Below are 15,076 nucleotides of genomic sequence, written 5' to 3'. Positions count from 1 at the left end.
GCATGGAAGGGAGAGGCTGGGCGTACAAACTAGGAAAGAGAACTGAGTGTTCCTTTTTGTTTCTGCAGGAACTGAAAACTTGGAAAGACTCTCAAGCCTCAACAGGGGCATGACGAGCATCCCTCTCCTTCCCTCCAACCCTAATTACACAGATGCTGCTGGTAAGGATGCATAAAGAGACTCTTAACAGCTCCTAGTGCTTTGGAGCAGCTGGGATAGGGTCATATAAGTGGTCTGGTCTAGTGATTTCCTATCGTGGGATTGCCTTGGCTTGGGCAGCAGGCTTAGTCGTATGGTATATTTGGCTTTGCACTAGCAATCATGTCCCAAGTTGATACCAGGATTCACATCACCATCTCCGCAGTTCACTCTAAATGGTCCTATAAACAAAAAGCACTGTGCTCACACACCTATCCCTTTCCATGCCCCAGTTCCTTTGGTCGTTTTGTTTGGGAGGAACATGTGGCATTCCATTGACATGTGGGGACACCGTCTTGCCAGGAATCCAGAAGTGACCCCGTGGCAGGAGATGCAAAATGAACAATTATTACCATTTCGCTAGCACCTATCTAATGCCAGTCTCCTCTCCTTTGTTCTCTTGATGGCACTGCTCTAGCAGAGCCCCGTACTTCTAGAGTGAGTCTTGGAAGCGCCTCTTACACAGGAAGCAGTGACGGTTCTGCCATGCCCTTCATGCGGGTACCTTCTTACTCCATTAAAAATTTTCGGCCGCAACTGTTAGAAGAGGTGAAGGACGTTCTAATCCCAGAAGAGCAGCTGGTTATGCAACAGGACCAGATCATTGGCAAAGGTAAGTGCTCTTGAGGTTGCCTGTATCAATCACCCATGGTGTGCAAAGCTTTGTTACAATTTCTACAAATTGTGTTTGAAGAGTACCCTTACCCACCCACCCACCCACACCGCCATGCTAGATGCGTTTTTAGGTGCTTTTCTCTGTTAGGCATTTCTAGTTACCATATTGAAAGCACAGACTTCAGGGTTACTTAGGGTAGCACCCCATGAAGTTGTCCTACTAGCAGAATGATTTCTGCCTTTGCAACGGGACTTCATCTCCCTCTGCTTTCTCCACAACCCTTATCTGTTCTCCTAACCCTCTGGAGAATATATGGGGGGGGGGGGTTACTGGCAGAGGAAGTCCCATTGCACAGGCAGAAGTCCTTGCACTAATTGGACAACTTTGTTGGATGCAACCCACTGAATTCTTGTTCAGGTTTAAGTGTTTCAAACTAAAAGCCATAACACGCACCCACACCCATGTTATCCTGGTAAACGTGGCAAGTCTTCACCGTGTTTTCTGTTCTATTCTGTGCCTCCAGCACAGAAACAGCCTATGCAGCACTCTCATGTTATGCTGCACTCAGGTGTGCAAGAGGCTGATTCAAAAACTCAAGGGAATGGCTTGGGCTGAGAGTACCTGGTTTGCATGCTGGGCTGTGTGTCTAGTAGGTCTTTTTGTTCTTTTTCTTCGACACCTCCCTTTCCATGGAGGCGCAGATTGCAGCTATAACAAAGGCGGCATTTTTCCATCTCCGCCAAGCTAAGCAGTTGGCTCCTTACCTCTCTCGCCCTGACCTAGCCACTGTGATCCATGCGACGGTCACCTCCAGACTGGATTATTGTAACTCGCTCTACGTGGGGCTGCCCTTGAGACTGACCCAGAAACTCCAGCGGGTGCAGAATGCTGCAGCGAGACTCCTTACGGGGTCTTCGCTGCGAGACCACATTCATCCGGTGCTATACCAGCTGCACTGGCTCCCGGTGGAGTACAGGATCAGGTTTAAGGTGCTGGTTTTAACCTTTAAAGCCCTATACGGCCTAGGACCCTCGTACCTACGGGACCGCCTCTCCTGGTATGCCCCACAGAGAAACTTACGGTCTTCGAATAAAAACATCTTGAAGGTCCCAGGCCACAGAGAAGTTAGGCTGGCCTCAACTAGAGCCAGGGCTTTTTCGGCTGTGGCTCCGATCTGGTGGAACACTCTGTCACAAGAGACCAGGGCCCTGCGGGACTTGACATCTTTCCGCAGGGCCTGCAAGACAGAGCTGTTCCACCAGGCCTTTGGCCAGGGCACAGCCTGACTCCCTCCCTCGGCAATCTTCGCGGAGCTCTGGCCCAATAGTTGCCAGTGGCTTGAATTAATTAATTTTATAACGAATGATTTTAGACTGTTGTTTATGCTGTACTTTTGTACTGTTTTATTGTTGTTAGCCGCCCTGAGCCCGGCTTCGGCTGGGGAGGGCGGGATATAAATAAAATTTATTATTATTATTATTATATTTTTCCTGTCCAGGTCACTTTGGGAGTGTTTATCATGGAACGTACATAGATTCGGACCATAGACATATACACTGTGCTGTTAAATCTCTGAACCGTGAGTAATCCCTCATTCCTCTCACAGCAATGGCAGCTGCACTTAACTGTCCTGCAAAAGGAAGCCAAGGGGTGAGGGGCCTGTTCCCTCTCCCTCCTCACCAGCTGCTCACCCGGTCATGCCCCATTGCTGTTGTTATTTAAACTTGAAGAACATGCTCTATGTCCCTCTTCCAGCATTGGAATGGACAGTTTCTAAGAGAGTTCTGCTTGCTTAACAAATAAAAGTGAATAGGCTCTTCCACCCCCTCCCCTCCCCTGAGAAAAGGGGCATCATGCTACTTCGACTGGACTATAACTAGCATAGATTCAGTTCTGTAGGGGAAGACTTGGCAATTCAATCATCGAAGGAAGGCCCTCGGATAATTCCTTCCTTAAATGGCACCGTAATCTGGATTCTAGGGAGACTTGCCCTACTTTGCACTCTCCTTCGGCTTGCTCAGTGACATGGTACAAGGAGACACCATTAGCTTAAGTGCCATTTTCTGCGGCAAAGTCTTGATGTCCCTTTGCAATGTCATTCCACTCAAGAGTAGGTGGATATAGCTGTGAAGAGAGGTTGGGGATGGGAGGACATGCTGTTAAAGCTTCCCCAAGGAAGCTCTTTGACACACTTCAGGAAACAGTCCTGGACTGGGTTGTGGGGAGAGGGAGGGATGCTTTTGTAACCAACTTTTGCTGTTTGTTCATCATCTCCAATGAGACAAGGCTTCCAGTCCAGCCAATCGCCTTCAAGGCCTTGTTGGCCTTCTGAGTGTAGTCTCAGAAGAATCCTCCTTATCAACAGCATCCCTTGGGAAGCAGAGGGACCCTCGTGCCACATTGACCTAGCCCTGCGCAGTTCTAACTCCGGCTAGGCATCCCTCCCTTATTACCTGCAGTGTTGACATTCAAGCGTAGGTTTAACCTGCTGGCATGTCCTGTCCCAAGTCCAAACGAGCTACTTGTGCCATCCATAACGGATCTTGTGCTACTTTCGTGCGCACCTCCTGCACTCCAGTGACCCATTTCCCAAGAGTTTTGCGGTTCCTTGTGTGGGTATGCTACTCCGGTGCCTTTTCACAGCCTGCTTCCTTTTCTCCCCCAGGAATCACGGACTTGGAGGAGGTAGAAGAGTTCTTGAAAGAGGGGATTCTGATGAAGAGCTTTCACCACCCCCACGTCCTCTCTCTCATTGGGATTGCCCTCCCTCGGGAGGGGCTTCCCCGGGTGGTACTGCCATACATGAAGCATGGAGACCTGCGACACTTTATCCGTTCAGAGGAGAGGGTGTGTACTGCTTCCCACTTTGGGTTTACGCCAGCAAGTCAGCCCTTGGAGGGCTTGCTCTGGGAGATGAGCATCTCAATGCCAATATGCTGACTTCCTGATCTTGAAGCTACCGTTGGGTTGAGGGTGGTTCACACCCACCTAGTGAAGTGGAACATTTAAGGAAAGGGGGTACTGAGACAGTGCTGTATCAGACCCTTCCTTCCTCTCCCTTTCAACTCTGGTCAGCTTTTGCTTTGGCCTTGTGAACCCCCTACATCCCTGTTGCAGGATGTCTTCCTGTTTAATCACTGCAGTCTTTGCACATTCCCCCAGTTAGGTGTTCACCACCAAGGAATGAACAATGAGTCAACTGAGGGTTTGGGCCCTCCCTCCCCCAGGTGCGGCAGGGAGAGAAATCCATTCTGCGGCGCAGCAGAATTTATTAGCTCAAGCATTCTCGTCAGGTTTCTGCCAGAGCCTTCTATGTGTATGAACCACCTTATTTTTGCAGTAGCTTCTGCTCTTGCAGCCAGGACCTCAGCATCCAAGGAGCAGAGGTTGTGTGTTTCTTTGCTTTTTGCTGACTCGGAGCCTTGTTGAGCAGTAGGAACGTGAGCTGGTGGCTGATGTACCTGCTGCTGCTACTGCCAGAGACGCAGAGCACAATCGTGTCTCCCTCCCACCCTGGCCAGTGCAGAACTAGCTACTCTCTGCTGAGAGCTGCAGCAACACCATCTTCCCTTTCACTTTGGGGAGAAAAACAGAGCCGGGGTAGTAAGCAGGCTTCAGTTCCCCCACCTCCTCTGTAGCCACTGTCATCTTCATCATTACTGCTTGCAACAATCAAATAAGTGGTACAGTTACCATTATTGTGTGTGGCCACCTAAGGGTGTAGCATTTCTACATAGGAAATAGCATTAAAACTTCGTGTACACTGTCAGGTGTGTGACCGCTCAACACGTGTATTTTTATACATGGGATATACATGGGATCATTTCCCTGCAGGTTTCATCTTATTTCTACATAGAAACATTTTTATCTACGTACACAATATGTGCCATGTAGCCTCATTTACAAAGCAAGATTTGACATGCATCGCACATTCCCATGACAGATTTAAGACAGGGGAGCAGAAGTCCTTCAGACCGTTGTCATCTTGCCTAAGTCTGGAGTTTGAGCAGTGACCTCTGGCAGCACCTGCTGTGTCTGTCTTAAAGAGGCCCCACAGCAATGTCATCTTGTACCCAATGGTTACATACAGAGAATTGAATCTTTATGGGGATCTAAGCCAAGCCTTCACTTCCTTCCAGCGACTTGTCAGTAGCAAGGCCTTGGGGGATGGTGGGGAGTAAAACGTTTCTCGCAAAAGCGCTTTTCAAACGATTGCAGCACACCGTCCACAGACCTCACCTTGAACAGACTGCCGTTTGAGGTGCAGCGCACTTTTAGAGCAGTTGTACGTTCGAAAAAGGGACGCTTGCTCAGGCTACTCATTCGCTGCCATTGTAAACGCAGCATGGAATGTTGTTGCGTGTGTACCTTGTGTGCTTATTGGGCGCAGGGGGAAATGTCATTAGCAATGAGCAACAAAACTCATTGGGAAGGGCAGTGACTCAGTGGTGCAGCGCATACTTTACATGCAAAAGGTCCCAGGTCCACTCCAACTTCACACCTCCCAGTAGGGGTAGGAATGTCCCCTTCCTGAAATCCTACAGAGGTGCAGCAAGTCAGTGTTGACAATACTGAGCGAGATGAACCAATAGTCCAACTCAGCTTCCTATGTTCCTTTCCCTTTCTCAGCCCTGTTTCATTAGGTAGCTGACCAAATACAATTATGGTCAGCTTTAAACCTTTTACAGCGGTATGATTTTTTTTGCAAGATTTGCTTTCTTCTCCAACCCTAAAATAACATGTGGCTTTAAAAAGAGAGAGAGAGAGAGGAGTAGTCCCATTACCTTTACTTTACCTCTTATGTTCAAATACTCTGTCCCACTATTTTTGCTGAAATGTTGCTCATGGGACAAGGGCAATTTAAAAAAAAAAGTGGTTGGGACACACTTTGAATGAGATAGGGGAGAGGCAATGAGAGCCTCTGCCCACTAGGGGGCCACAAAGGCATGCTCATACATAACACATTATTATAAAGTCTTAAGCAGGGAAGCTGCACATAAGACTGTATTCATGCGTCGACATCAATTCCACGTATGGCTTGCACCCTGCGCAGGCCTTGTCAAGTAATGTGCAAGTGTCTGTGCCACGTGCGCTCCCAAAAGAGAATAACTTTCTACCGGCAGAAAATTCCTACAGCCGAGTGTCTGTCGGCTCATGCGCTCATCCCATAGGACAGTGCGCATGCAGGGCGCACTCCATTTCCCACCCAGAAGTGATATCCAAGTAGCAAATTTCCCCCATGTGAAGTAGCCCTGAAATTAGCTTCAGCTGTGCTGGCTTGAGGGAGTTACAAGCAAGCAGTTCAGACCTCGAGAGGGGCATAAACTCTAGAGCCAGATGGAAAACTCATTTTAAGTTTCCTCTCCCTCCCCGCTCTTCCCCAGAACCCGACTGTGAAGGATTTAATAGGCTTTGGGCTGCAAGTGGCTCAAGGGATGGAATATTTGGCCCAGAAGAAGTTTGTGCACAGAGACCTTGCTGCTAGGAACTGTATGTAAGTACTGAAATGAGTGGGTAGAACATAGTGGTTGGAGTGCTGGACTAGGGCCCGGGAGGCCAGGGTTCAAATCGTCACTTGAAACTGACTGGTGGTCCTGGGCCAGTCACTCTCTCTCCCTCATCCCTAAGCTACCTCTCAGGGTTGTTGGGAGGATAAAATGGAACGGAGGAGAACTCCGTATGCCACCTTGAGCTTGAAGGAATATAAATGTAATAAATAACAAATACCTGGCTGGGCCTTCAGGCTTCCTGGGTGAGTCTGTCAGGCATCTTCCCCTGTCAGCTGATTTATTCCCTGTGTTTTGACAGAAATAGGCCCTCCCTGGTGTCAGTATACATATTCCCTACCTACAGCTGCTTTACCTATGCACCTACTATTTTTGCGAAAGCCTTGTAGTGGCAGGTAGAACAAGCCCCACAAGCTTCTCTCACTGTGCGACAGCTTCGCCTTGGTTGGGAGGAGCACCCATTCAGTATGGTGGTTGCTCATTACATGCAGGGCTAAGCTGTTCTCTCTTGCCCTTCTAAAAGCTGTTTGGGAAACCGCTAAGCTCTCATAGGTCTTGAAAAGGGCTGCAAACGCTGATTTCTCAGGCCTGGGCTGAAATGTCAAAAAGTCCAGAAGTGGGACTTGAGTCGCTTAATGGTGCCTCCGTGACTGAGGGACCGTAATTCATTTGGCTGCAGTGTGTGCTCTAAAGCCTCTCCTCTCCTCTCTGTGCTTTGTAGGCTAGATGAGACCTTCACAGTAAAAGTGGCAGACTTTGGGCTGGCCAGAGACGTCTTCGACAAGGAATATTACAGCATCCGGCGACACCGCAGAGCAAAGCTGCCGGTTAAGTGGATGGCCCTTGAGAGCCTGCAGACCCAAAAATTTACCACCAAGTCTGATGTAGTAAGTGCAAGCAAAGGCAGTGGGTGCTATTTAGACATGGGAACCAGGGTCATCTTCTTTGGCGATCACTCATAGCCTAGTAAGATTGTCTTCTATGAACAGGGTCTTAACAGTGAGTCCGAAAGTGACGTGGAGGACAATTCTGGATCCACATGTCCTTCCACAGCGGGGACATAGGTTTCCGGGCAGGAGTTGATCATGCTGAGGGTTTGCCAAGCATAGTCTTCCTCTTAGCACGTTTCTCCCTTTTGTCCTGAGTTCAAGCGTCTTCAAAGTCCCTGACACCTTCGGTAAAGGCTGTTCTCCAATTGGAGCAATCGCAAGCTAGTGTTTCCCAATTGTCGGTGTTTATACTACATTTTTAAAGATTTGCCTTGAGAGAGTCTTTAAACCTCTTTTGTTGACCACGAGCATTACACTTTCCATTTTTAAATTTGGAACAGAGTAGTTGCTTTGGAAGACGATAATCAGGCATCCAAACAATGAAGTTGATGTTGACAGTGTTTCCTGTCCTAGCTGCATAATTGCTGCAACAGGAGTGGGGAACAATTTTTTCATCCCAAGGGCCACCATCCCTCATGGTAAACTTACCGAGGGCTGCATGGCAGCAGTGGGTGGGGCCGATACAAAATGTAGGTTTGCCATCCACATAAACGGCCACTCATAGAATCAGAATTATAGCGTTGGACGGGACTGCAAGGGTCATCTAGTCCAACCCCTCCAATGCACTCATATACATCCACACACATGAACATTCATACCTAGCTATATACAAGCACACACATTCATTCACACTTACTGTCTCTCTGACACAGAGATACTTCCAGACTCTCGCTAATCACTGAGTGATATAACCCATAAGACTCTCTGGATTATGTGGCTGTCCAAGCTAGTCAGGGCAGGCCTCTCTTCAATGTCTTTGTGCCCTGTGCATGAAAGGCTGCATCTCGACACTGTGGAAACACGTGATGCTTGGTAGATGGGGGATGCTGAGGAACCAGGCGAACCTCTCCTGGGTGCCCTCCTAGGCTTCAGGGGGTCACAGATCTGCACTGCCACCTGTGCGTTCTGCTATATGTGTTCTCCATCTATGCATTCTGCTCTTCTGCCCAGTGGTCCTTTGGGGTCCTCATGTGGGAGCTGATGACGCGAGGGGCTTCTCCGTACCCTGAAGTGGACCCATATGATATGACCCGCTATTTGTTGCGAGGAAGAAGGTTGCCGCAGCCAGAATACTGCCCAGATTCTCTGTGAGTATATATGAACTTGGGGCAGGGCTGTTCAAAACCTCTGCCTTAGGGAAGGACGGGTTAACAAGACCCTTGAAGCATGTGGAGGGATAGGAAGGCTGAGATGGCATCCAGGCTACATGAAAATATGTGAGGAGAGGCACAGGCAGTCATACTTGGGGGAGGTGTTCTAGAATTCTATGCAAAACAATGCAGATAAAAAAATGTGTACCCCAATAAACTGGGGTGTGTGCTACACCTAGAGTATATTCCCCTGGCAGAGGGGAAGGTAAAAAGAAGCTATAAATGAGATGGTGTGGGGGCAAAGGTTGGGCTTACTGGAAGAGAGACTACTCCTTTTAATTTTAATTTTAATTAATTGGCACCAGCCTTTTAAAATTCATTTTTTCCTCTACAGCCCTTACTGCTAGCCTTTCACGGCATTCTCAGTGAACAATGAGGTTCAGAGACCTGATACTGTTCAGATGACCCAGATTCCCAATGTGATGAGGTTTGCCAGAGATAAACATCCGGCGAACTTTTTGGAAGTTCCTCTTAAAACAGGCCATGTGGTGACTGCAACACAATATAGCACTGTGATGAAAGTTACCAAGTCCATCAGACTTTGGGATGCTTGTGAAGCCCAGAAAGCCTGTTCTATCAAGTCAGATTCCATAGTGCCTAAAGCTGCCATGAATATCCAGACTGATAGACCCTCTGAGGGCCTCCATCCCTTCCTTGCAGTCCCATCCCAGCCGTGCATATCATAAGTACACAGCCTATTTGCCAAATGTTCCAGAGTCCCAATTTTCTATACAAATCCCAGTGAACATAAGCCAACAAGCAGGATCATTGCCTGTGGGCCAGGGGTTGCTGGAGAATGAGGAATGGGAATGCATGGCAGTTTGTTATCTTGGAACGTGCCCAGGAGATGGTGTACGGCTATGCAGTACCACAAGTCTACACTGTCCTCAGGCTTTGAAGCTAGAGGTCTTGGCCTTACATTCCCCCTGCTGTAATGTGTGTTTAATTTGACAGGTACACCGTAATGCTGAATTGCTGGGCCCCAAGTCCTGAGGAGCGACCAACTTTCTCTGCAGTAATCCAGGAAGTGCAGCATATTTTAGCCTGCCTAAAGGGGGAGCATTATATCAACCTGAATGTCACTTATGTCAACCTTGATCAAGACCAGCCTTTCCCCCCTTTGACCAGCTGTGAGGATGATCTGGACTCCAGTGGGCTGAGTGAGGAAGAGGCTGCTACTGTGCACTGACTGATGCGAGGCAATTCTCAGGTAACACACCTGAGTTGAGCCTAACACTATGCAAACACTGCCAGCCTTTCACTTCTCTGACTGAGGAAGCTTCCTGACCCATCCTCCATTTGAGCCTTGGCTTGCCGCAGCTTGGATTCTCCAGTTGTCCCGTAGCTTCCCTTCAGGCATCTCCCACCTATGTGGGTTCAAGAAAACCATGGCTGGAGACCTTCTGTGATATGATTCCCCCTGCTAAAGGGCTCAGGAAAAGGCAGAAATAAGCTCATCCCTTCCATAAGAGGTGGGGGCAGGTCCCCTTACCCTTCTTAGAATAGTGAAACATCCAGAATATGTGGGACCTTGGATGCTGGCCTGTTTTAGAAAGGGCTATAAAGTAATTTAATGTCTCAGCCTGTGGCTGAATCTGTATATAAAGGAATAAATTGAGTGTTGTTTACTGTTTGTTTCAAGGACTGTTTTTCAAAGCTGGCCTTTCGTCTCATGTGATGCATATACACATGTGCTGTCAGAGGGTCTATATTGCTAAGATGGCATCCATTATGCAGTGGAGCTGTAGGCAGAATTGGGAAGCAGGCCGAGTGACCCAAAATGCCCTCTTTTCAACATTGATCAAGGCTGGCCCACTGGCCCTCCCAGCTTGCTTAGCATCACATTGTATTGCTCCAACAGCGAGTCCTTTGTCTTTGACAGCTCTAAGTGGCTGCACTTCCCATGAGTTCTTCACCCCCAAGGTCCTTTACTGAGTCAGCCCACAGAGCTACCTGTTGTCTGACTTGGGAAGCTAGGAGTGGGGGAGTAATCTGATTCCGATTCCAAAGCAGACTCCCCTGATTCAGTCTGGGCAGACCATGACTGATCCACTGAACGCCTGGACACAGTCATCTTACCCTTACTCTCTGGGTAATCCATCTTCTTTTCCATTCAGAGGTGCTCAAGTGAAAGATACACAAAGAATCACACTCATCAGGTAATTGTGTGTGATCTGTGTCTTGTGAATGTGCATATCTCTTGTGGTATGGCAGGGGGTGTCTCCATACCCAATTCTGGCCATGCAGGCCCCAGAGTGTTAGCCAAGGGATGGAGTCTGCAACTTTACTCTAAAGTAAGATCCGCTGTGTTCAAGGAGCCTGGGCTTATGCACATTTAGCTCAGGACATCTTATTCAACTTTCCCTCTGAACTGGGTTCTCTAAAAGAACTGGGTTCAAGTCCCATCTCTGCCACAGACCCATTAGGTTGGCCTTGAGCATGTCTCTTGGCCTCAGGCCCTCTATTTATAAAAATGGGAATAGCAGCATTCTACTTCCCAGGATTGTTTTGATGGCACACACAATAAAAGGTTGCTTATGAAACCAGTTATTGTGGTGCTAGCAAAGGGATATCATTTAAAAAGGAAGTATAAAGCAAAATTTATGGTTAAGCTAGGGCTGTGGAAAGAGATCTGGGTTCAAATTCAGCCACAAAATTTCACTGGGTAATCCTTGCTCTCAGCCTAACCTACCTCACAGGGTTGTTGTGAGGGTAGGCTGCAGAGCAGGAACCATGGGAAATGCCTGAAACTTGGAAGAAAGACTGGATATAAATGAGGTAAATTGTAGAGGTGGCTATTGCTAGGGATGGAGGAGGAGTCCATTTAAAATGAATTCATTCAGGGAATTTGGCAGGTGTGGCCCAGTTGAGCTTTGCCCACTTTGCAACACCAAGTGTCTGTTTATATAGGAGTGCATTGGTTTTTTAAAAAAAATCTAATCATATGCAAAATTATCCACAAAATACACCTCATGTAGTCCTATATATCTGCAGCATTATTTTTATATGTAAGTATTTTTATACAGCTATGCATTATTATATGTGTCAGTTTATGCGCTGGCTACGTTAGGAGACCTGGCATATATATGCATATACTGTGCATTTAATATTAATGTGAGAATAGTTTGTATTTTTAGCTGAGCAGGTTAAAAAATAGTAACTCTAATTAGAAAAAAAAACCTCCATGTGGATAAGTTTGACATTTTCAGAAAATTCAATCTCTAGCTCTCATAGTTCTGACTGTTCTGGCATTTTTCAACAACTCAGGAGAAGAGAACTGTTTTCAGCTTGAGGGCCACATTCCAGAGACCACAAGCCAGAAGTGGGCGGGGCCAGAAGCAATAATAGGTGGAGCAACAAGTGTACATTTTACCTTTGCACAGTGGGTTAGCTTCTTGCAGATACACACACCCTTCTCTATCCTCCATCCAGGCAAGGAAAAGGCATTGTGGGTTCAAGAACACCTTCTAGCTAGGCAAAACCAACTAAAAATGGGTGCAAAGCAGGGCTGGTGAGGGCCATGGCCTAGGGCAGAGCTTCCCAAACTATTCATGTTGGTGATACACTTTTTAGACACACATCATTTCGTGACACAGTCATTCAGTTTTACAGTACAATGGTACCTTGGATTAAGAACTTAATTTGTTCTGGAGGTCCGTTCTTAACCTGAAACTGTTCTTAACCTGAGATACCACTTTAGCTAATGGGGCCTCCCACTGCTGCCGTGCTGCCGCCGCGCGATTTCTGTTCTCATCCTGAAGCAAAGTTCTTAACCCGAGGTACTATTTCTGGGTTAGTGGAGTCTGTAACCTGAAGCGTCTATAACCCGAGGTACCACTGTATTAGCAAATCGGCGGTTAAACTAACCCCTTATAAGAGTGTTCTTGTGACACACCTAAACACTGCAGCCGACGCAATTAACTCGTCGCAACACACAGTTTGGAAAGCTCTGACCTATGGAGGTGTGGTCTGGGGTCAAGCCCAAGGGCCGGATAGGCTTGGAGAGCTACATTTGCCCCCCGCCCCCAGGCCTGAAGTCCCTCCTGTTATAACTTATCAGTGGGCACAGCCAACACAGTGAGATGGAACCACCATGTACAAGAGCAGAATGTTGCCAAATGTCCAGTGTAGAAGAGAGCAGGTGAGCAGCAGGGGAAGAGGAATGTCTCCATGCTCTTCTTGTGGGTCTCCCACTTCTGCATCTGGCTGACCGCTGGTGGAACAGATGGAAGCTAGCTCTGCTTCCGCAAAGTAATTCTTATGTTCTTAACTGCAGTTTCTTCTTAGACACTGTGAAACCATCTCGTCTGTCACTGTTTTTAACATTTTATTAAATGTTTTAATAAACGAGTCTAAAAATATAGCAAACACTTCTCATTTCCTGTTACATCCCGTGTCAACCAAGCATCTTTCTTTCTGACAAGCAGGGCGGGCATCCATCCAAGTGTTGCAATCCGGAGTGTCGATGTGGAGGATGCCAGCCCACCACTAAGACCTTTTCCAGGACACTCTATTCCATTTTTCTGCACCCCTGGTTTCACCCCAACAGATACCCTGCATTCTGCAGCCAGTGAGCATGCTCAGTATTAATTGGACTGTTTTGCCCACTTTCTGCTTCCCCCCACTATCTTTTAAGGATTCCCCTCTAAAAATCTGCTTGGAAACAGATTTAGTCCTGTCCCTTCTGAGAGCTGGCATGGACCAAACTTCAATAGGTCCATCAATCCCTTTGTGAGATGAAGGCTCAGCTGTGAGAACATGCATTTAAGACCTCCTTCCGACCACCTAACGGAGATGTATTGTGATTATTAAGAGAATTAACCAGAGGTGTCCAGAAGGGCAAAACCACTTGAAGGTACATCAAGGACTGCCTGGACCAAAAATAGCTTCATTCATTCTCAAGGCCTTGATCGGACCAGGTTAGCCTTGGATTCCCGCAGCTGCACAGGAGCATACAGACTCATTGTTCTTTGTCATTTAGCAGAGCACAAAAGCTTTTTACCTCGTTTCTGAAAGAGAAATGAGACCCTTGGCTCAGGTACAAAAGTAAGTGGTGCATTTTTCAGAAGAGGCAACAGAGGAATTCAAAGCAGTGCCCCAGAGAGAATAGATAAATGGGACCCCACAACAAGAGAAACTGTGCCCACTCTACAGCATAGTCTTAACTCATTGGAAGCATATTTTATTGTAGGGGTTGCCAGAGCTCACCTTTACTCTGCCCCAGAACTTTGTGCATGGCAGGGGGGGGGGTAATGCTAGAGAAATGACTTAGCCCTGGAATTCTTCCCCCCCCCCCCCCAGAAGAGTGCCTCTCCTATTTATCTGCAAAGTACCTTCTCATTCCTCTTCCTTTTTAAAGGAAAGGATTTACAGTCTGTGAACTCCATAAGATGTGGCTCCTGGGGAGGGGGGCAGGAGAAAAAGGAGGAGCAAGGGAGAGAAGAAAAGATCCAAACAGAATAGGGAGAATCAAGTGATGGCCACCTACTTACTCTACTGCCACCCACACACAGTGGATAGAATGGTCTCCACACTGATAACTCCTCCAGTCCCTCCGGAGGAAACTTCAAGTTACTGTAAGAGAAAAAGTGTCCTACAGTATAAAGAAAGGTGGCAGCTTCCTGAAGTGCTAATCAGGGAGAAAAGTGGCATTGGCTAAAATAATTATAATCTGCACATAGGAGCTGAATCCTCCATCTCTTTCCTAAGCTAGCAACAAGTTCCTTCCTGCCATCTCTCTTCCCTCGAGGGTCTGTTCTGCCATTCTCTCTCTCTTTTTTTAAAAAATGATATTTATTGAGATTTCAAAAACAAAACATTACATAAAAGACAATGAAAAATATAGAAAGAAAAAAAAGAGAAAAAACATACAAAATGCAAAGTATAAAAAAATATATAGAAAGAACACTTAGAAACAAATTTATCCTTTCGTATCTTACATTTCATTTCCTTGCTTTCCTGACCTCCTCTCACCTCCCTTTTTTGTATTCCGGTTCAATTGGTTAATTCAGCAATTCCTTTCCCTCTTTGTTTTTGTTTTTGTCTTAGTGCTTTAACTTAATATATTATAGCTTTAAATTCTCACCTATTAACCAGCCATTTTTTCATACACCTTTATGACATTGCTGCTGGAACCACTTAATTTCATTCTGACATCATTCTAACATTCATTAATTTTACAATTTTTCTGTAAATAGTCTTTAAATTTCTTCCAATCTTCTTCCACCGACTCTTCACCCTGGTCTCAGATTCTGCCAGTCATTTCCGCCAATTCCATGTAATCCATCACCTTCATCTGCCATTCTTCCAGAGTGGGTAGATCTTGTGTCTTCCAACACTTTGCAATAAGTATTCTTGCTGCTGTTGTAGCATACATAAAGAAAGTTCTGTCCTTCTTTGGCACCATTTGGCCGACCATGCCCAGGAGAAAGGCCTCTGGTTTCTTCAGAAAGGTATATTTAAATACCCTTTTCATTTCATTATAAATCATCTCCCAGAAAGCCTTAATCCTTGGGCACGTCCACCAAAGGTGAAAGAATGTACCTTCAGTTTCTT

General features: G+C 46.8%; 1 protein-coding gene across 3 annotated transcripts in view; it reads left to right on the top strand.

Moving 5' to 3' along the window:
* MST1R (macrophage stimulating 1 receptor) overlaps positions 1 to 10,150 on the top strand; it is a 57,884-nt gene extending 47,734 nt beyond the window's left edge. For 2 of the 3 annotated variants that reach the window (XM_080996395.1, XM_080996396.1), the window contains exons 14-21: positions 69 to 161; positions 617 to 811; positions 2,313 to 2,393; positions 3,480 to 3,661; positions 6,199 to 6,308; positions 7,043 to 7,208; positions 8,322 to 8,458; positions 9,476 to 10,150. In XM_080996395.1, coding sequence (XP_080852521.1) covers positions 69 to 161; positions 617 to 811; positions 2,313 to 2,393; positions 3,480 to 3,661; positions 6,199 to 6,308; positions 7,043 to 7,208; positions 8,322 to 8,458; positions 9,476 to 9,710 — 1,199 coding nt within the window. In that variant the 3' untranslated portion in view covers positions 9,711 to 10,150. The remainder of the gene's footprint in view (positions 1 to 68; positions 162 to 616; positions 812 to 2,312; positions 2,394 to 3,479; positions 3,662 to 6,198; positions 6,309 to 7,042; positions 7,209 to 8,321; positions 8,459 to 9,475) is intronic. The other variant, XM_080996397.1, reaches the window with a different exon arrangement.
* The last annotated feature ends 4,926 nt before the right edge of the window (positions 10,151 to 15,076 follow it).

This window comes from Podarcis pityusensis (genome assembly GCF_964106645.2).
Source record: "Podarcis pityusensis genome assembly, chromosome: 2".
NCBI classification, from domain to species: domain Eukaryota; kingdom Metazoa; phylum Chordata; class Lepidosauria; order Squamata; family Lacertidae; genus Podarcis; species Podarcis pityusensis.
The sequence above is the reverse complement of the archived record's forward strand: the minus strand, read 5'-3'. Positions and strand labels throughout refer to the sequence as shown.